General features: G+C 35.6%; 1 protein-coding gene and 1 long non-coding RNA gene across 2 annotated transcripts in view; one reads left to right on the plus strand and one right to left on the minus strand.

Moving 5' to 3' along the window:
* Positions 1-21316, minus strand: part of LOC111501955 (regucalcin) — a 40089-nt gene extending 18773 nt beyond the window's left edge. The window contains exons 1-2 of the mRNA XM_074175425.1: positions 20905-21316; positions 4464-4831 (exon numbers count right to left, since the gene is read on the minus strand). Of these exons, the coding sequence (XP_074031526.1) occupies positions 4464-4831; positions 20905-20954 (418 nt within the window). The 5' untranslated portion in view covers positions 20955-21316. The remainder of the gene's footprint in view (positions 1-4463; positions 4832-20904) is intronic.
* On the plus strand, positions 266-10324 carry LOC111501974 (uncharacterized). Its single transcript, XR_002721667.2, has 3 exons — positions 266-513; positions 845-2139; positions 9624-10324. It is a non-coding gene; the product is annotated as an uncharacterized lncRNA (long non-coding RNA).
* Positions 21317-23623: the final 2307 nt, after the last annotated feature.

The raw sequence follows: 23623 nt of genomic DNA on the forward strand, positions 1-23623 counted from the left end.
TGTAATTGAAACTTTTCTGTCCGATTGTTTTGTTGATTTTTGGAATAACATATCTATTTTTCTGTCTTGTACTGTAGGAATGCACTTTCAACTTTTCTTTGTTCAAATATTGTTTAATACATAATTGTACGGCATAGAGTTGTCTTATGTCCATAACTTGTGTTTCAGAGTAAAGGGAATCACTACAATATCTTAGATTTTTCTGTAGAATCATTTTGAGGAATCTTTTTTGAGAGACTTCTATCAAATTCAGGTAAGTTCGTGATACACCTTCCTTTTCCACTAAACTTTTGTACACAATTTTTTGTTTGTTTGAGGTCTAGATAAGATATGAATTGTTTAAATCTGAATAATAGAAAACGCAATTTTTTCACAAGATATGAAATATGCTCATTCCATCTCAAGTGTGAATCTAGAAATATACCCAATTTTTTTTTTTCACAGGTTCAATTTTCAAATCTTGTTGAATGATTAAGTTATAGTGGGGAAGACAAGTTTCAAGACTACTGAACGGTGGGTAACGTGTTTTTTCAATTTTCAACAAGAGGAGTTTACTGTCGAACCATTTTTAAAAATGTTCAAGTCATCTTCTGCTTTGACTTTTAGATCATAAGATCATACCAATTTTCAGCCGTATAAACTATCACAGTAACATCCGCAAAACTAAGTATTTGTCAATCTTTTTCCTGTAGAAAGAGGTTATCCATATATATTGTAAATAACACAGGCCCTAGTACCGTCCCTTGAGGTACTCCACACGTTATTGTTTCTTCGGTGATTGTTATATTTCCGATTTTTACTTTTTGTTTTCTGTTACTCCCAATAACTTTTGAATAAATTGTAGGCTCCATCTCTGATGCCAATGTCATGCAGAATAGCCGGAAGAAGACAGCAGTGGCGAACGTAGCATCAACAGTTATAACATTAGATCAGTTATACATAGACGATCTACAATGGGATATGATTTTCTGATACAGGGTGCTGCAATTTCTTGCTTCTCGAGAAAGAAACCTACCCGACCGTCGCACTTTCTACAACTGAGGCGGAATATATGTCGCTTGCTGCTGCTGTACAGGAAGGAATGTGATTGATAGATCTATTGAATGATTTGCTCATAGACACTGGCCAATATATCATCATCAATGGGGACAACAAAAGTTCACTGCAGTTAGCAATGACGCCTCCTGGTTATCACGTTCGTACAAAGCATATTGATGTGAGGCATCATTTCGTACGCGAGCAGATTCAAAAAGACAGAAATTACCTGAACTATGTCGACATTAATTCGATGTTAGCAGATATGTTGACCAAAACTGTTAATTCTAGGAAACATTTGTTTTGTAGCAAAAATATAGGTCTACAGGAAATTTAGTTCTAGGGGGAGTGTCAGAATTGAGTACCTGATTGTTGTTGTTTATAGTTTTGTTTTATGAGAAGTGTCAAAAATAAATGACTTGAGAATTTTCTTTCATCATTCTTCCCAAATATTCGAATCGACGAATTCTCATCCATCCACTTGAACAGTATATTTCATCAAAACCAAAAAAAGACCAAATCCGATTTTGTCAGACGCAGCGAGCGACTCAGTGAGAAAAACTAAAAAATAAAGGAAGATGGCGACAGAACACCCCAATCAAGTAGATACTGCCAGAATGTCTGTCCGTTCCGAAATGGTAACCTCTAGAATTGACCCGCCAGAAAGCGTCAACTAAATGGAAACTATCAGGATAGAACTCTCGAATCCAGCAAATAGCAGAACTATTCAAGCATCGAATCAATAATTATTGGACCTGGAATTAACGCTGAAACTGAAAAATACCATAGAAGCGAGCATATTTGCGGGTGATAGCGATAGGAGTTTGGATGGATGATCCGTGAGTCAAATGGGCGTAACGTGCAAAAATGGACAAGAGTTAGTAGGTCCCGAAGTTAAGGTAGGAAATAATATAACCCCTAAATATTCCGAGTATTTGATGAACGGTCAAAATAATACTACTTGAACTACTGAAAATCTGACAAGGTGTAAAATCGTTAGCAGGATTTGCCATACTTTGAAGGAAATCCGTTGCATAGACCAAATTTCATAGAGCAATACAACATTCTAATGAGCTTGGTGGTTGTAATAATGAAGACAATCAGGTCAGATTACAAAAATACTTTACTTTACTAATAATGATAATGAATTGATGGTTTCGTCCTTGATACGTATTGTAATTTTCCCGGAGAAATAAATTATTGTTGAAATTTAAAAAAATACCAAAAGTTAAATGAATTGATTTTACCAAATTTTTCTCAATACTTTACTTTATAAATTCAAAATGATCAAAAGAAAATAAAAGCGTATTTTATTTTTTAATTTAAAATAAAATGAAACTGCATGTCATCATAGCATTTTTATGAGAAACTACCACCTTCTATTCTCGAAGAAGTTGAAGTAATAAATGGTTGAATTGAATGGAAGTATATTTTCAAAAGAGATTATCTAGTTTTTCTGTAAGGATAGTTTTTATCATTCTGCTTCTTGATCTTTCAAAAAGATTTCAAAATCATCATACCAAGTAGAGAGGACTGGCAAAACGGCCCACCGGTAAGAGCGAAAGAAACTTGGTATACAAATGGCTCAAAGACCCAAGAAGGAGACCCGAGAATCGCACTCAGCCTCGGACATAATGCAAATGTGTTCCAGGCAGAAGTAGCGGCAATCAAACACATGTATAGGGGAAATAAACAGGCAGAAGGTCACAAATAAAACCATTGCAATTTTCTCCGACAGCCAGGCGGCAATTAAAGCGCTCAGCTTATTTCAAGTCTTCTCAAGACTGGTGGGAAGCAGTCTGAGCGCAAGTACACAAAATAGGGTCATTCTAGCTTGGGTACCCAGACATGAGGGTCACAAGAGCAATGAGGAGGGCGATGTTCTAGCCCGTGAAGGCGCATCCGAAGCTATTATTGGCCTAGAACCCTTCTACGGGGTAGTGAGAGCATGTATAAAGTCATCCATAATGATAAATGTAAACCGAATCGATAGATTGGTGGAATAAGCCCCCAGGAATGAGGCAGGTGAAAGAGTTCATAAAGAAACCGTCGCCCAGATTCACGGAAGACCTGCTAAACCACAAACGTAAGGTCGTAAGGATAGTGGTGGGTCTACTAACGGGGCATATCCGGCTCAGGAAATATATGAGCAACATGACAGAAGAAATCCAATGCAGGTTCTGTCAAGAAGAGGAAGAAACCGCAGTGCATGTGCTCTGTGAATGCGAAGCGATAGCAAGGCTGAGACACGCAAGATGCGGGGAAGAAAAACCAGAGGCTGCCATCTATATGACAGGGTCATTGTCAAGGCTATGGAGACTCATCAAAGGGATCAAGATAGATAATGAGCTCTAACAACCAAGAAGCATCACAATAGCTCTGAAAAGGTCGCAATGAATCAGGCCATGGGCTAGCTCCCCGACAATCTAATCTAATCTAATGTAGTTGAATCAGATATCATTCATAGGAACGCTAAACAATGAAAATAAAAGAGTAACGATATAAAATTTCACTTACATGGTCATCCTAAAAGGCGGATTTCGAAGTTTCGGAATAATACACTTATTACCTCATCAGCACCGTTCTGGATAACTTTAAAAGTAAAACTCTAAATTCATTCATAACATTACGACTGTCTCAATGACAGTACGTGAAGAAATTCATATTATTATTTTATTTATTTCCAAAAATGGATGTCTTATATTTGAAATGAAAGGGGGTATTATTTTCTCAGGAGATACTAGTTTTTGGGATTTTTATTTAGTATTTCTCCCTTCAGAATCGGAATGGTATTTCGAAAGAAAACCTGAAATGTATGTGAATTGGTGAACAATTGAAGTTTTAGTCAAAAAATGAACAATTTCTTCTTTCTTTTTTCATGTCAAGAGATTCTTTGACAACAATTTCATAGATGATCTCATAGTGCCGCTCTAATGAATTTGGATATTTGGTGTCGAATGAAAATAAATGATGAAAATATCTTCAAAAAATAGTCGAGGAACAAAGTTCGCTTACAGAAGTGCATGGTGCATGCTTATAAATATAATGGCGGGTTTATCACACTAGTTTAAATAATGACACGTAATTTGATTTCATTTTTGTAAGTATTACGTTTATTCTTCATTTTGTGAATTTTGGTATTGTTGTTCTCTCCGTACCAATTAGTAAAATTTGTAATACATTTTTGTAATAATAAAAAATTAGATGTTGCATCAAAAACTCGGCAATGATGTCATTACTCGAATATATATCACTTTGTGTGTTCAATTAATATAATTAAAAAAAGTTAATCTAAATCTACAAAATGCTGTTGATTATAATGAGTGGATAAGGTTCAAATATCGGTTTATAACGGTAGGAAGTTCAGATGTAGACAGAGTATACTGAATTGAAATGATTACTGATCAAACGTTATCAATTATTCTTACCCCACCAAACTCTCCCCTGTTTGTCGGCTTTTCCATCATTGAATCTACTCTTCGGAAACTGTTGGCTAATTGTCGACAAAATCACTTGGTCGCCAAGCTTTTTCTTACCATCCCACTCCACTGCCACAACGGATCTGTTGAGACCAACCAGGAGCAAATTCGGATTTTTCCTTGATGGTATCACTGGTGTTACTTCCCCATTCAAATGCATTTTCCTCAGTATCTTGGTATCATAGTGGTAGGCTAGTACTTCTCCAGCATGAATATTTACGAAATACAGAATATTTTTCCTGGCGTCCCATGTGGGACCCTCTGCATGGTCCATAGGTTCGGTCAGTTGGTAGACTGCGGGCTTATCGAAGTCTGAGCTGTAAAATTTGGGAAATCGTAATGAATCTAAAGTTTTGGAAAATCCTTATAGTAGGGGAGCCAAAGTCGGGATTTTGGGATACCTTGCATCCTATTGAAGCCGTCCACCATTCATGAACCCACCACTTAAAAAAATTCGCAAATGGGAAATATTCAAATGCGTCAGATTGAGGTATGGTGGCTTAATTTCGAGGTGAAAACAGTACATTTATCAAAATTTGACGATTTGAGCGTGACGTAAGGGAGTAGAGGGGTCACAGCTTCGAATATTTCTGAGAGCAATTTTTTTTAATCTGACGGGCTGCCATACTTGCCCTGATCCTAATTGAGGGTTCATATATGGTAGACGGCTTTAACAGGATGCATGGTTTATCCTCCTATGTTTATCTGTCGCGCTCGAGTAAATCTCTAAAACCCTCTTGGGCTCCCCTACTATTATGTAGGAAATATTTTTGTTTTAGTAAAATTTAAATATTTGTTACTTATTGTTTGCAATAATTTTTTAAATATTCCAGAACACGCATTATCAAAATTAATTTTTATATGTTCCACACAGTGTCCCAGTGGGAATTTTGATTCTCAAAATTGGCGATGAGATCTTCATTTCGAAAACACGTGAGTGGACTATTTTGCATAGTATAGACAGTATAGAGTGCATTGCTTGGGATGTGGGGGTTGAGCGAACCGGCCAGCGGATGCCTGCTTCCATGTAGGCCCGCTGGATACGGGAACAATAGAATCACTTGTGGTTCTGTTATTCCCTAACTGAATGGCATCCCAACGATGGCTTAATCCTAAGGTGTGTGAATCCGGGCCAGCTGTCACTACGGAACCTTCGAGATACCGGGCGCCTTTTCCTCGTAGCATCGCCTTGTCACGATAATGCGGGGCTCTGTCGTGATTGACCTTCTTTTCCTAGCTACTCGTGGGACTTTTATGGATTGAGTAAACTCAAAAATTCTTTCTGACGATGAGTCTACCGAGAAGATGGATGTCGAGCTCACGACTCCAACTCACCTCCCTGTAAGTTTAGATCAGAAGCGAGAGCTTCTCAACTCTCCAACTCCTGATCCAATAACTGAACCTAAAAAAAAGTTTGGTGATGCAGCCAGGAAACGACTGAGTCTTCTCCTCAAGAGCGGGAAGCGGGGTATCTCAAACCGCCTTGCACCAAATTCTTGAGCGGCGTACGCAGAATCTGTCTCAGGTGGGGGAACAAACCCCCCATGAGCAAGTTAGCAAACGTTTGCGCTCAAGTGATGATTCACGAAAACCAGAGGCGAAAAAGCCCTGAACGGGTGAATCATATTTGGTTAACGATGAAATAGCAGAGTATATACTTTGTGCCTGCCCCGCTGGGGACCGAATCACGTTTTTAGAGTTCGGCAGAGCCGTACTCTTACCATCTGACCCGAAAGACCACTCACCATACAAACTAACCAGCTTCCTTAAGAAGCTGGGTTTGTTTGGTCGAGTGTGAATAGGTGTGAGCCACAATAAATCCTTGCAGGTTGCGGAGGAGGGTCGAATAGACCCACTCACTTTGGACCTAACCTAACCTAATACCACATTTCAATTGCTCATGTCGTATATCAATCGTCAGAATATATTCATTATAAGGTAAAATTTCGAACTGGGGTTCGAAAAATTTCTAACGTACGTACATAGACCCGAACAGTACGAATAGTATTTCTATCTTTCATTATATAGTTTTGAGGTTGAGTGGAAAAGTAACTTTATTGATTAGTGATTTCAACTGATTTATTATTGAAATATTGTAAAAAGTTGATCTCCGATTAACACGCCAATTTCATTTTTAGTGTTGTGAAACAAGCGAGTTATTATTTAGAATGGAATATTAGGGCACTATTATTATTACTATACTGTTTATCAATAATTCAAATATCTTTTCGTAAAAGTCCTTTTATGATTTCTAGGGGCTGTAAATCATGTCTATTTGATATAATTTCAAACTAAATTTAACAAGTCGTAGTAGTCGTAAATAATAATAAAATAACATGTATGTATATAGTTAGTTGTTAGTGGTAACATCGTAAAACTGTTGTATAAATCAATAAAAATTACAATTATTCTGAAAACAAGTTTGTTGGGTAAGAGGATCAATTTTTTCTTAAAAAAAACAATTGTTTTCTTGCCGACGTTTCGAATTTATTTAAATTCTTTTTCGGGACCCTGTAACAATGAATTTTCATAAATATACCTTCCACAAAATTTATAAGATTATTATCGTTTCAATTTCACAAGAAATAATGAATTATTAATCAAATTACCCACCGAAAACTAGTTTTTTCGTGTTGATAATATTACTATTTTATAAACCATCAGACATATTAGATACATATTTAAAAAAAATAAAAAATATTGCAATATCTAATATGTCTGATGGATTTTAAAATAGTAATATTATCAACACGAAAAACACTACTTTTCGGTGGGTAATTTAATCAAGAACTTGTGAAATTGAAACGATAATAATCGTATAAGTTTTGTGAAAGGTATATTTATGAAAATTCATTGTTACAGAGCCCTGAAGAAGAATTTAATCAAATTCGAAACGTCGGCAAGAAAACAATTATTTTTTAAAGAAAAAATTGATCCTGTTACCCAACCAAGCTTTTTTCAGACAAATTATTGGATCACTAAACTAGTTAGTTGAAATTATTATTTCCAGATAAAATATGAACATAAAATATCATTACGCCTATAGGTCCTTTAATAAGTAGCACAGCTGTAAATTAACGACTTCATACAATAACAAAAAAAAACAATATAGAGACACTAGCTACACTTTACGTAACGTATTTACTTCTTTTGATATCGATGTGTTTTGTTGAACTAAACTGACTGTGGACAATTTTGAGTGCTTTTCATCTTTATAATTCATCCTTTTGGTCAATTCAATGTTGCCTTCAGGCTTTCTAATTTTCCATTCACATACACAACTTTTTGCATAAAAATGGAAAAGTAGAAAGCCAAAAAGCATTTTTCTCGAAAGGTTGGAAAACTAACTCGTGCATAACCATATGGTCGCTCTTCGGCAGAATAGACTGAGTTCGATGAGTCTAATTACCAGCATTAAGGTTAAATCGTGAAGCCTCCATTTGCTGATGGATGATCATCATGGGCCATGTACAACTCAAGGTAGCAGCCGTGGTCGAAATATTAAAATACCTCTGGATAATTTTTAGGCCTATCAGGTCAAGCATTAGCAAGTAGCAGAAAATAGCAAATAGGAAACAAAGGATTGCCTAAGCTCTGGAAGTGTGCTTTGGAAAACAATGCTTGAAACAAGTATACTTGAGCCAAGTAATGAGTCGGTATTAACAACCGAAAGAAATATTTGGATTGCCTAAGCTCTGGAAGTGTGCTTTGGAAAACAATGCTTGAAACAAGTATACTTGAGCCAAGTAATGAGTCGGTATTAACAACCGAAAGAAATATTTTTGGAGAAAGGAACAGACATCGACGGATTAATTAATTTGGCTATCCTCAAGTGCCGTATTGAAACTGATTTATAGTACAGAACCGTCATCGACGGTTTAAGACACCACAGTAACACAGTGAGAGAAGACTAACTCCACAAATTACAAATGAACAGAAAGGAGTTTGTGCACTGAGATTGATGAACAAGATAATGTATTTCAATGAAACGAAGGAATGACATAAAAACAAGAAATTGAATAGCCAATACTCATCCTCATCACAATTTTAAGATTAAATTCTGAAGAAGACAACCTATGGACCACATTTGTTGAAAGCTGGTTCAAGAATGAAGTTCAATCTGAGTGTAAATAAGCATGATGCAGTTGTCTGGGTTTACGATCAGCCACCCCCTTAGAGAGAGTCGTAGTTGATTTACTTGAACCTTTTTTCATAACTGGTAGTTTCAGCTAATATCTAATAATCTTAGGATTTTCTGCATTTAGAAACTTGAGTTTCTAACAAACTGACCATACCACACAGTCCCTTACGGCTCTGAGGAATGATTATTCTCATTCCATTCCATAACACATCGATAACATAGAAGTCCAAAATGGTGTTTTACTCTAGGAAATGCTTCCCGATGAGAGACGGAATTACGAGTCGAAACTGTGGTATAAATTGATTCAAAAATTAGGAGTGGAGAAGGCTCATTTGACTTACTTCACCGTAATCAGATGGAATGGAAGATAGTCACTATACGAGTAAAACGATCAGCCAGTATCTAACGTTTCAGAAAATCAAAAAGACTGAGCTGATGCACGCATTTCTTCTGGCATATAGGAACAAAAGCAATATATTTTCCTTGTCAAATATGCTGACGAGGTAGTCTTTATATTTCGAAGAAAGGCTCTACAACGAGTTCCTCTAAGAAATTAGAGCGGTTGAAGAAAGTTCATCAATTTGCGAGACATCGCCAGAGAACCAAAGACTGGATGAAGAAGCGATTGAATAGGAAATACACAAAGCTTAAAGGAAGCGAGGCTATATATGTGATTATATCAATATCAGAAGAAGAAGGAAATTTCTTCCAAGCAACAGACAAGAGTATATATTATTCAAAAAATTTCAAAAAGTAAACCATTGTGAAACGACTGGTTCTCTATAACGGTAACAATCCTTGAATATCTTGAAGTGAGTGGAAAAGTGTACGTTCTCTTTCATGAAGAGGAAGATACTAAATGTGGAGATTTGATGACTGTATTTTAAGTTTGGGTTTTCATTTTTTTTTGTTGAAGTTTCATGTTTCGGTTTTATTGGTATTTATTTATTTCATGATTGTCATTTTAGGAGCCATAGGAAATCATAAAATAGTTTCTTGAAGAAGTGAAGACTGGCCCTAACAATCAACTGAACTAGTGTTTCGAGAATATAATGGATCCAATATGGATGATACTCGAGAGGATAACAAACGTTGATGAAATTATTCGAGAATTGGTGGAATGGACTGCAATGGTACTTTCACCATTTAAGAAGTAACTGATATAAACCTGTATTGCCTATTTCAAACTATTTGTTGTATTGCTTATTTCAAACCATTATAATTGAATTATGCCTTTCTAGATAAGATTTTCGGATTTGATGTCATTTGAATTTACTTTCTCGAAATTTTTTTCGATCATCAATATTGTTATCAAAATGACGAGTCTAGGTGTTTGTGATCCAATCGAGTAGTAGTCGTTGCTTTACTTTATTTGTTTTAAGTAGGTGCAGTAACGTATCAAACACTATATGAAACGAGCACGAAATAGAATATTCATTAACACTGAATAATTATAAAAATTTGAATTTACTTTTTCGAAATTGTTTTCGATCGTCGATATTGTTATCGAAATGATGCATCTAAATGTTTGTGATCGAGTAGTAGTCGTTGCTTTCCGTGGGGGTAAAAGTGGCGCGTTTACGTTTGAAAATTACGTTTTCATCACTGTTTCTCCGTACTGCTACATTTTCGGAGGCTGACATTTTATATGTAGGTTCGTTTTATGTTTTAGATGTGCAATAAGATAGGATTTTTTAATATTCCACTTGGGACTCTCCCCTTGGGTATAAAAGAGGCGCGTTTACATATTAAAATTACCTTTTCATCACTGTTTGTCCGTACTGCTATATTTTCGGAGACCGATATTTTGTATATAGGCTCGTTTTGAGTTGTAGATGTGCAATAAGAAATTTTTTTCAAATATTTCAATTGAGGCGCCAGACGCAGGGGAAAAGGCACGTTCATAAAACAAAATCATCCTTTCATCACTGTTTCACCGTAGCGCTTTATTGTATAGGGCTGAAACAGCGGAACAAACCCGAAGAATAATTTCAACATATTCCTGTACGTGAAAACCTTCGTTTAACATTGCAAACCTTTCCGGGGAGATGAGGTCATATCGAGAAGAAGAAGAACTGAGGTACCAAAACATTCAGGTAACATCATATATATATATATATATATATATATATATATATATATATATATATATATATATATATATATTACATTGTAGGTTTTCACGGATGGTAGAATATGATGTGTTGTTTTTCCGGGTGTTCATCCGTTGTGTACTATATCGAATATAGTACACAACGGATGAACATCCGGAAAAACAACACATCATATATATCATATATAGTTACTCACATATATATACAATCGATGGCTTCAAAAACACTTCACTAACTTTCTTCGAAAGCTTCTGATAACTCCTCTTCCATATTCTCTGTTTCACTATCCCTATCGTTATTTAAATCAATAATGAATTTATTTCCACCATTAATATGGAAGTGTCCAATCTCCATATAGTCTTTTTTAACTAAAATTACTTTTTTAATCCTTTTCTGCCAGTCTTCTTTGGTAATATTAGATACTAGCTCTTTAACTAGCACTATCACTTTCTTATCAAATTTTGGGAAATCATTTTCACGCCTGATGCTTTGTTTCAATTTTCCCCAAATCAACTTGATGGGATTGAAATCACAAACATAGGGGGAAGTCTCAGTAAGGATTGTACATACATTTCAGCAATACTCTCAAAGGCATACACCTTTTCAATAATTTCAAAAAATTAGGAACCCATCCTTTACTTCCTCCGCAATGCACAATGATTAGTCGCGATCCTTTGTTTGCAGGCATGTTAGGCGTACACATTCTCGAACCATCAGTCCACCTTTTCGTAACTGTATCGTGAGTGTAATATCAAGTTTCGTCCAGATAGAAAATTTGCCGTTGTTCTTGTCTATATTTAGTTATTTGTTAAAAGTATTTGTTACGCAATTCCACTATTCGTCTGCTTCCCATAACTGATTGACGTTTGTTGATTATTTTAAATCTATATTATTTTTCTCGAGAGAATTTATCTGGTTGAAGCTGGGATGATTCTGCAACCGTGTTAGGAATCACACGTTAAAAGGTTAGACCTCGTTAGTCCTTAGTTCGCACAAGTTTCTCAACTTCTCAGAGTTGTCGTTCGTATGGGGGCGACAGCTGACTAACGGAAAAACAGATTTTAAACAGATTTTTTAAACAGATATCCTAGTTTCTTTATCCAATTCTGAAGAGTTTTGTCATAGCAGCTCACGTAATGGACGGAAGTATTCAATTTCTTCCTTATGATTTCAGTTGTGTAGGAATCTCATTGCTTTTGTAACAGTCGTATATTGTTTTTTCAATGGTTTTATTAGATGAACATCTAAAGGTTTTGTTAACCCCGTATCACATCGCATATTGCGTTCATAAGGTTTGTTTTTGTCTGTTTAACGTACAGTTGAGAAAGAAATTTCGATCAAATCTGATGTTTCTTGTAATTGTTTGTTTACCTTGAAACCAAACTTGAGATGTAGATTCTTATATACATTGAAACATACTCTCTGTGTTTCAATATTCAAATGCATCCGAATCTTATTCACTGATATCTCTTTTTCGCATTGTTCACCATCGCTTTTGGATTCACTACACTGGAAAAAGTCGGCGTTGTTATCTCTCTCGTTATTACTATTAGTACTTGTCCAAGGACGCCACATTTTAAGCAGATAACAAAAATTTTGAGTAATTATATCTGCACCAATATTGAATTTCAACACTCAAATCGCGATCAGTTCCTGAACTGAACATTGACAACACGACGGCTCGAATTCTATTCGTCACCGTAACATGACTTCAAAATTTGATTTTATGACTCTTCAGCCAATCATAAAACTCGGTTAGTAAAAATTATCCAATACGAAGCGCAAATTCTTCAGTCCACGTGGACTAGTTGGCAGCGGCTTTTCTCTGGCCTTGAGAACTCCGACAGTCCGACACCGAGAACACTAATATCTAAAATTTGACAATGGTATTTAATTTCACCTCGTTTTACTTTCATTGAATAGTACGAGTACAATGTAGAACCTTTTCCAAATTTTTATACATATTCCTATGTTTTAGAGAGAAATTACTTGAGCAATTATTACGTTCTTTAAGAACCCATGCTTTTACGATCGAAGTCACTATTAGAGAGAACAAAATTCTGGCTTGTAGGCCGTGGTCGAATGGAACGTGAAGTACCAAAAGTTTCGTCTGCTACTGTGGCATACATCGTCAGTGATATGTGGGTTAACTGCGAGGACGAAAGTTATATAGTTCTTCTAGCTCTAATTTCGTTCTCTTCATAATGTGTATAATCAATTCTTTCATTTTATATGAATACACATCCTGTATATACTTGAAACTAGAGCTATTATGAAACTCGCTTATAAGTATACGAGTAATTAAAGCAACTTTCAAATCCATTACATTATCATGCTTTTTTCAACCTTTCCCAAGTCAAGGTTGATACTATGATCATGCATTTGGGGCAGACCCATTGAGAAATAAGAAATACAGTTTCTATCGATTTGGATTATTGAGATAAATTACAGAATTCAACAAAAGTTATGAGTTTAGAGTTGGAATTGAATAAAGACGGAGTTATATTGAATCATCAAGATTCAGTCATCAGAATTTCTTTGGCGCTTCAGGTAGAGGGATTGGCCTTGAAATTCATTCATTTACGAGGGAAAATCAGTTCAATATGTTAACACTGTAGTGAAAACATTTGTAAATTGATGTATGATGGAATTGATACTAAATATATTACAGAATGTTATTATATACAACGTTCACAGATGTTTTGTCAGTAGACAATACAAATATGTTTTCTTTGAAGGCCACTCTTTAAAGAATCCGGTACCGCCGCAACCGCTATGTCCCTGCACCTGTAATATCTTCGAAAATATTCATCCAAATTGCATGCTGTAAGGGACCATATTGATCACATTATGGAAAGATGAGGATCACATTAAGGAAAGGATATATTGAAGATAATTTTATAAACGCCATTTTTCCTCCGCGGCTGGCGTCTTTCTTGGAATATTTAAAAATCTTTTTTTATTGCACATCTGGAATATAAAACGAACCTACATACAAAATTTCAGCCTCCGAAAAAAATTATTTGCACTAGATTGAAAAACAAAAGCACTCAAAGAAAAAAACATTTCATTTTGTTGAAACCAGTATCGAATCTTTATACAAAAAAAAAATGTGGAAGCAATCAATTTCAGAAAATTATTTTTTTTTTGTATAAAGATAAAGAAATAAAAAGTCAAAATCTTTCTTTTCCGAAAATTAATTTCTCCTTTCAATTTAAACAAGATTCCTATGACTAGAAGCGAATGAATGTTGTTACGTAATGTCATCGATGACATGAATAGATAAATTGAGGCTGAGCCTATGGCGAGAAGCGCTTAGTGCACAACCTCTGCTCCAGGCAACCAGGGATGCAATTGAACCCAGGTTTGTGTTTAATAAACCCTACAAAATACAAATAAAACAGAACACAGAGTCAGATGCTACAAATGCAATACGCATATATACAGACCGCTCAAGAACCAAAGAAGGCTCAAAATGTGGAGTGTATTCCAGATCACTTAGCCTAAGGATTGAGTAGGGAATGTGAAAAATACCAGCGTGGTTCAAACAGAACTGGTTGGTATCTCAATCGCCACAAAAAGATATGACCAGGAAAGGAATTTCTGGCAAAAACATAACAATCTGCACTGATAGCAGACAAGCCCTATTAGTCTTGAACAGACAACGTGTTACCTCAGGGCTAGTACTAGAGTGTCACCAAGATTTAGCCAAAGCCTCGGTAGATAATAACATTATCCTAAGGTGGATTAAAGGGCACGACAGGAGTAAAGGTAATCGCATTGCCGACTCTTTAGCCAAGGAAGCGGCTGGACTAAGAATTTTAGGACCCAGTGGCACCTACGGCCTGATGACTTCGACAATTTTGGAACTAGCTAAACGTCACACCCATGCTCAATCCCTAAAGAGATGGGATGAAATCAAATGATCACCCTTGGCGACCCGGGGAAGCTGGCGCCGAAGAAATATCTGGCGATGACCAGGAAAAATCTATGCTTAGCAGTAGGATTTCTGACTGGCCACTGTCAACTCAGGAAACGTCTCAAAAATATAGGGCTGGTGGACATACCTCTATGCAGGATGTGTGAACAGGAAGATGAAACTGTCAGGCATGTCCTATGCGAATGTTTGGAGTTATCGTCAATGAGAAGTGTGTGTTTGGCGAGTCTAGGCCTACACCTGCCGATATAAAGGAGATGTCTCCCAGAGACCTGTCCACCTTCCTGGAAAGGACAGGATGGACGATGACCTAGGAGGACTCCTTGGGAGAATGTACAATGGATCACATTTGGCCTAAGTGCCGTGGGGCTACACTCACCCTCCCTACTCTACAGATACAGCTAGATTATACTCATTCATGACATAAATTCGTTATTTTTTGAATGAATTGAGTGCTCCATCTTATTCAGATTTGGTGCTGAAGAGGCGTTAAGGCAAGTGTTTTAAGCCGAAACATAGTATCTCCACCAGTGAGGATGACAGTGTTTCATGTAAGTGAAATTTCACCTCTGTCATTCACTATATTGTGTAGCGATCCTGAATGAATGATATCTGATTCAATTCCGAAACAAATGTTTGGAATACAAACTGAATAGAAAAAAATATTTTTGTATTATTCAGTGTTCATATAAAAGTGTTTCGAAAGTATTTTTCTTTCGTGTAACTCTATATTTAAATGGAAGTAGCTGTTTTGAGAGGGATTTTCTTTCAGATTGTGTCTGAAAGTTACTTCTTTGCATGATCTATACATATTTGAATAGAGGTAATTTTTTTGAAATTGCTACTTATGATAATGTAAATATAAAAAACTCTGTATTGAATTTTTATTTCTAATTTTTAAGAAAGATGATTTAAGTAGAAGAGATCTCAAGTAAGTAAAAGTAATTGAATAGAACTGGCCGATACTTGATGGAAATCCATATTAAAAAACTAATCAATACAGTTTATTGTATGATTTTCACTATAAGGGTTTTACAAAAACCACGACACGTGTTTCGCTATACAATAGTTTATGCTTGAAGAAGAAATACGTGTCGTGGTTTTTGTAAAACCCTTACAGTGAAAATCATACAATAAACTGTATTGATTAGTTTTTTTTAAGGTACTAAAAATGCCACACAATCTAGAAATTTGAACAAATACAGAAAAATAATCGAAGTATTTTACGATTTTCACCATTCCAATCGATGCATGATTCATTTAAAAATCGCAACACCTTTGAAAGAATATTATTTCTGCAATGAAGTGTTATGTATGTTTCGAGCTCCAATACTAGTAAGAGGTTGATCTTTGTACAAGTTTGTTTCAAATATCCCCACAGGAAACAATCAAAGTGTAAGATCTAGAGGAGGGAAAGACTTCTTGGACTGGCATCGCCGCAACCATTTTTCACCAAATTTTCTATTCAGCCATTTAGAAACGTCAATGGGGGAATGACATGTTGGAACCATGAATTGTGTTGTTCTTGCAATGTCACGTTGTCCAAATATTCCACCAATTCATATTTCAAAAAGTTTTAGTAACTATTAATATTCAAATTTTCTTGAAAAACGGTTCTATTGATTCGTTTTGGATTTATTCTACAGCAAGGGTACTAATTACGTTCAGTTTAAATATGTCAAAACTTTAATATGAAGATTATTTCTAGCAATTGTACAATAACAATTGCACTGATTTCCAGATATTACCGAAAAACAAAAATAGTGGATTTTTTCAAAAGGCAAAATACAAGCACTATAGGAAAATCCTTGAGGCGCCTGTGCGAAAGTAGTGAATCACATTGGATTTGAATCGCTGGAGATTAAATCCATTTGGAAAAACGTTCTCAGGAAATAAAAGATTGGCAAAGAACGACATCTAGAGAAAGGTTTGAAGAAATGGCTCATATTCTTCTATTTGGTGACGAAGGTAGTTGAATAGCTACCTGGAATTGGAATGATTTGGCTACAATGAAAAGTACCATCTCATTTAATCTAAGTAAATGCGATCATATCTCCTTTAGTTGTTATCGCTTTTATTGAATTTATATCATAATTTGGATGAAACGAAGTTACCATGAACTATTCTATGAGCTATCTCCATTTTAAAATAAGTGATGTTTGATGAGACATCGAAGAATTATTTTTGATTTACTATTCGTGTATAAAATCTCAGTAACAGATATATGTTACGACTCAAAGATGATTATCACACTAAGAAGTTAACCGATGAAAATAATAACACTAATATTCACACTAATAACTTGACTGAAGACGCGTTTCGATATACAGTAGCTTCCTCAGTGGATTTGTTACCGAGGAAGCTACTGTTAAGTGAAACACGTCATCAGTAAAGTTATTAGTGTGAAGATTGTTTCATTATCATGGAAAGACTCAAAGATTGTTTATCGGGTAACCCAACGAAAAACTCGAAAGCGGCAGTTATTTGCTCGACAAGTTACGAAATAAACTTAGGAGAAACCGCACGAGTAATTGAATGTGGAATTCGTTCAACAAATTCTAGGCTAATCTCTGATCCGTTCGAAAAGAGGATTGAAAATATATTCCCTCTCTTCAATATATTCATTGAGAGATCAATCCACTTTTCAAGGAAGTAAAATGTGTCGACTTGAAGAAATTCAACGTCTCTTCATGTTTTCAAAAGAATCTTCTAAAAAATGTTCCTTCCCCACTAACAGGTGGGTATTAGGACATAAAGTGTATTTCAATTCGTGAAATTTATTGTTGGATGCATGTTAGGGTTCTATCTTTGTATATAGACTTATACAAAGGTTTTATCTATTTGCATTCTAGATTCGGATAACTTGGGTTCAACGTGCATCGAGAAAATTGTTGGAGTTGTTTGGGAACAGTGTTTGATATAGAAAAGGTGTATTAATTGTTTTTGGTAGAAAATGCATTGTAGTGAATAGGTTAGTATTGTAGGGGCCCTGCTATAAGCGTATGCCTCTTCAGAGATGAAACAGTGTTTGTTCTGGTTACTATTAGGTTTGTTCCGTCTTCAACAGTTTTCTTTTATTTTATTTCTTATTTTCGTTTTTCTCTTTGTGCATTTGTCTATTGATGATTTTTACTCAATTTGCAAAATTTGTATTCAACGCGGAATTCGGCTGTGTTTCCTATTCTGATTAAATATATGGAGCGCTCCTCGTATCAATATATTTGGTCGGTCGCTGAAACAGCAGCAGAACAACAGGGATCGATATAATAGACTCGCTACAGAAATCATCTCAGGTGATTCGACAACCTACTCAATGAATTAAGAAAGTTGCTGGCTAGCTAGTGTTGTGTGATCCAACGGGTTATTACGATCATCCTCCTGGAACCAGAAGTCTTTCTACAAGCCGCTACTAGAGCCGACATACACTCCAGGTGAGAACCACAGCCACGTAATCTCTCTCGCTCTCTTTTGTGTCCTGAACAAAATTCTATTGGGAACTTTCTCAAATCATACAATCCTATATTATGCTACAGTCCATTCATCTAATAAAGCTCTAAGGTTCTTTCAAAAGTTTTGTCCGTTTTGTAGTTCCATATACAGTTCCACTCTATACAGTGCATGTCCTCCCTTTTATTTTTTGAACGTGTCAACTCAAAATATTGAACTTTGAAATAATGAAATTAATGCATGAATACTTTATTTTGAAGTGAAATTGACAGATGAAACTTTCAAGATGGCGACTGAGAGCCATCTGGGAAATAAATTTAATGGAAAGGGGAGTCTTGTGACACATTATTTTGAAGCTCCTGACGAATACTTCACCACCCTGGAATATGAAGTCAATATCTTCACCTTCTTCATAAAATGGCGGAACATTTAATAATTTCCTGAAGACAAACACATTAATATCGATATTTTAGAAATATTCCTTTTTATCTGCCATATGGCAATTTCAACAACCTGATAACGTTTGTTAAAGTATTTTTTGTTTATAAAAACGACAAAAAATGTCAGTAAGACAATGAACATCATTGTTCAGTTAGGATATTCTCAGTTAATTTTCGGTTTTACTAATAGAAAGGTACCACGTCAAAAAATGGTCCACTATCGTCCATTAGAAGAAAAAATTAAAGTGATTTTTATTTACGGTGCGACGCGCAACTTTCACGAGACCGAAAGGATTTTCAATGAACGTTTTCCGAATCGTCTTATCTGTAGAAAATATTTTAGGGAACTGTATCCAAATTCACAACTACCGATATTGTACATAACATCCCAGGTCATCCGTGCATTCCGGAAGAACAGCAAGTGCAAATAATTGGTGAGATGGTAGTAAATCCTGAACAGTCTACTTATTCCGTCGCGAATTTTGTGAGGTGTCTCTTACTGTGTGGAGACTTTTGAAGAGGAATAGGTACCTATCATCCATACAAAATTAAAATGGTACATTAACTGAAGATGACTCTGATCGAAGAACAGAATTCTGCGAAATCATGACGGAAACCATTGCAAGGCATCCTACCTATCTCCACAATACTTGTTTTAGAGACGAATGTACATTTTTTTCAAACGGCAATGTTCACAGACAAAATTGCCGTTATTGGAGTGACACTAACCCTCACGTTTTCCGGGAAACACTTACCAGATATCCAGAAAAAATTAACGTTTGGGCAGGAATATTGGGTAACCATATTGTAGCACCTCTATTTATTGAACAAAATTTAACAGGGGAACTGTATTTGACTATGCTGGAAACTACTGTTGATCCTCTCATCACTGAAATCTTCGAAGCAAATCTTAATGAATTCGATATGGATATTGTATTCCAACAAGATGGAGCACCACCACATTACTTCAGATAAGTATTTTGACACTATTTTTCCCGGTCGTTGGATTGGCCGTCGAGGTCCTACATAATGACCAGCCCGCTCGCCAGATTTGAAACCTTTGGACTTTTTTTATGGGGCTATTTGAAGCAAAAGGTGAACGAAACTGAACCTGCTTCAATATTGGATATATGGCAGAGAATAATAAATATTTGTAGAGATTCTGACGTTACTGTGTTCAAAAATGTTCGGCGTGAAATATCGGATAGGCTGTTCATATGTCAAGAAGTTCAAGGCAACCATTTCGATCATCTTCTGAACTAACCTCAAGCTTATTACCTCATATTATGTAGTCAAATGTCAATATATTCAGGCAATTATTAAAAGTTTCGCCATTTTGTAGTAGTTGAATGATGTGTCACACGACCCCCCTTTCATTCAATTTTTTTTCTCAGATGGCGCTCAGTCGCCATCTTGAAAGTTTCATCTGTCAATTTTACTTCAAAATAAAGTATTCATGCATTAATTTCATTATCCCAAATTTCAATTTTTCGAGTTTACCCGTTCAAAAAATAAAAGGGGTGGGGACATTTAAGAAAAGCACTGTATAGTTAGACGGGAAATAAAATGAAAATTGAGATTGGCGTCCAAGACATGGTTGAAACTTTAGTTTCTTTGTTTTATAATTTAATGATTTGTATTTTGGAAGTGTTGTTATTATATTGAATATGTTCAATTATAATAACCTATCAAATTCAAATAATGTTCAAAAAATGGTTTTCCTTCACGGAATTTATTTTGTGTTGTACAATTCCCTTGGTATCAATTTTTTTTCAATTTCATCAATCAACATTTCTGAAAAAGTGCACTTGAAACAATCGTCCTTTTTTCATCTGTTCTCTAGTGTTTATTTTCAATAAGTCGCTATTTTTTGACTGCGAAAACTAAAAAAAAAAAGGTTTTTTGATCTTTGATTTTGAAAGTAGTTTTGTTAATATTCTACCAATTTGATTTAATATATGATCATATCATCAACAAATGGCAAATTGTTTCAAACTACCCCCCAAATGCTCATAACAAATATTTTAGTTTAACCTAAGTAGATGTCTTGTAAAAGTATAAAGAAAGAAACACCCCTATATTTGTAGATTCTCATAAAAACTGTAGATTACTAATTTTGAATAGAAACATGGTTGTCTTTAATCATTTTAGCAAGTGTTATTTAAAAAAAAGCAAATCGGATATCACTTGACAAATGGAATGATTGTTTCACTCATTAGGGCAAACTTAATGATTATGAAATCGTACGTTTTTAGAGATTACCAGAAACCTAGAGAAATTTTGTAAATATTTTGAAGGTATACCTACTTACCCTTCCACAGCTGTTAACACCAACATGACGCACAAAGAACCAAAAAACATTTTGTTATTCCGATGTCGAAACCAGAAATAATCTTATTATAAATTGGATATCCGCTTTTTTGCAATGTTCACCGAAGCAGTCAATTGGGATTATTTTGCATTTATTTCGTCGAAAACTGTAATGGAAATAAAAATGTGAGGACTGGTGCCGCGAAGTACCGCTGTACAATTACACAAAAGTTATTCAAACAGATAACTTATATTTGTCAAGTGGAGGAAACGGTACGGTTGCTAAATTGTAGGCGAATAGGAATTCGTTATGGTTTAATAGGTAATAATATCCTATTTTATTATTAAAACAGACTAATGTTGAAATAATGAAAAGTTTTAATGATAAACCTCGAACTTTCCGTTTTTAATTCTATAATCAATTGGATAAAATAACAATTGATATATGAAAGTGTACTTCAACGTTCATTTTTTTTGATATTCTGATAAGGTACATTTTGATATAAGATATACAGGGTATGTTGGAGTTTATTTCATTTATTCAATTTAAAGTTTTCACATACTGTATACATAAATTTGATGCTTTGTTCAACTCTGATGTTACGTATAAGTTTACAGGTGAAGTCATATCAGAGTACATTACCTCAATGTCTTACTGATTGTGTGTTCAGTAATCACATAAAAAATAACTATATATAGGGTCTTTGACAATTTTTAACGGCCATCTTGTTGAAGCTACATCTGTTAAATTAGTTGTCATTTATTTTTATTGTTTTATCAAAATGGGTGTTCAGGCAACGTGCCGCGCGCTTCGTCCATTCCACGTTCGCCATAATCGTCCTACCGAGAGGACTATTCGTAATGTGGTGGATAAATTTGAGTCCACTGGTTCAGTAAACGATCTGTGAGAGTGTGCAAGAGAATCCGAGGCAGTCGATTTCGCGTCGCTCACAAGAACTCAGCCTTTCGCAGACCACAACTTGGCGAAATTTGCGTCGTGACTTGGGTCTGCACCCGTACAAAATCAACTGACTCAGGGACTGAAGGTAAACGATCAGAGACACCGACGTGTGTTAGCTGAATGGGCTCTGGAGCCCATTCAGAATTGGTGACTGACCCTAATTTTCATCGAAAAATCAATTTCAGCGATGAGGCCCATTTCTGGATGAATGGGTACGTTGAACAAACAAAATTATTGTATTTGGAACGATATCAATACACAAGAGATCCAAGAGCGTATAATACACTACGAAAAAGTAACTATTTGGTATTTGAGAACGACATTGGCCAGACCATCACTGTTAACGGTCGATGATTACCAACTCATTGGATGATCTGGACACCAACGACATGTACCTGGTTTCGACAGGACGGCGCTTTGTGCCACACACAACTCTTGCTACATTGGATATTCTGTACGAGCGATTTGAATGCATGGCCATCTCACGTGGAGGTGATGTGAACTGGCCACCGAGATCGTGCGATTTGAACCCGTTAGACTTTTCTTTGAGGGGTTTTCTTGAGTCGCAGGTATATGCGAATAAGCCAAAAACCACAATGGTCTTCAAAGCCAACATAACCCATGCTATCTGTCAAATTCAGAGTGATTTATGCGCCAGAGTCATGGACAATTGGATGTTTCTGATGCGCTCCATCCAGAGAAACCGTGGAAGGCATTTGAAAGATGTTATATTCCATACGTAATAGGTTTCTCAAATGGATAAAAAATTTCGATGATAACTCACACACATGTTGTTTTATTTAAATTTAAAGATAGATAGCGCGTAATAAAAGACCCAATATTTTCGAAAGGTAGTGTTGAACAACTTGATTTTTAGGATCTTACACAGTTGTAAAATTTATTCGAAAACAAATTATCATTACAGAGAAAATAATTGAAGAGTTCCTCAAAAAGGTTGCGCCCATAACTTGTGATTTTTTCCCAGCTGTCTCATATTTCAGCTTTATATTTAAATAGATTACCTAACCGTTAGATAACTAGGTGGTCTTCTGACTTGTGATCAAAGTTTTTGAAAATGCATCAACTATGGTGTATTAAGTTCCTAAAAGGGTAGAAATTATTGAGTTTTTTGTCAAAGACAGTGAATGAGGGAATCAGGTCGTGGGGCTGTTTAACCAACGGCATGAATATTCGACAACACTTTCAAGATATTGTTGTAAATCATGCCCGAAAGGAAATAACGCCGGCCGCCACTGGTAATCATCCATTGCGATATTTAACCGCTGGCTGCAAGCGTATTCATTTAAACGCTGGCTGCAAGCGTATTCGGACAGTGTGCGTAAGGGCTGCCGTAACCGCTCCAAGATATATACCAAATAGGTACATATTCCGGGATCTAGACTTGAACATACACTACGTGGACGCATACATGAGGAAACACGCAGAAGACACGTTAGAAAAGTTAAGAGATTTCAAGCCAAGTTAGTTCATGACGTTTCGATTGTTAGTATCCACAATCGTCTTCGGGTGATGATTTCAGGTTTTTTTTGCTTGATATAATTGTTATTTACCGCTATTTATTTTTAATTCTTCTTTTTTATTTGTTTCAGGGATTTCAAATCATTTTATATATTAGACAATGGAAGTCCGAACTAGTGACATTCATCATAAAACATTGTCAATCACCTTCAAACAAACGTTGGGAATCAGCGGTATTGCATTTCTGAGATTGACCAATTCGTGACAGATGATTCCAAGA

Source organism: Leptinotarsa decemlineata, unplaced genomic scaffold (assembly GCF_025532065.1).
Source record: "Leptinotarsa decemlineata unplaced genomic scaffold, Ldec_3_MD MMD2_tig00001019_RagTag_RagTag, whole genome shotgun sequence".
In the NCBI taxonomy this organism is placed as follows: Eukaryota; Metazoa; Arthropoda; class Insecta; order Coleoptera; family Chrysomelidae; genus Leptinotarsa; species Leptinotarsa decemlineata.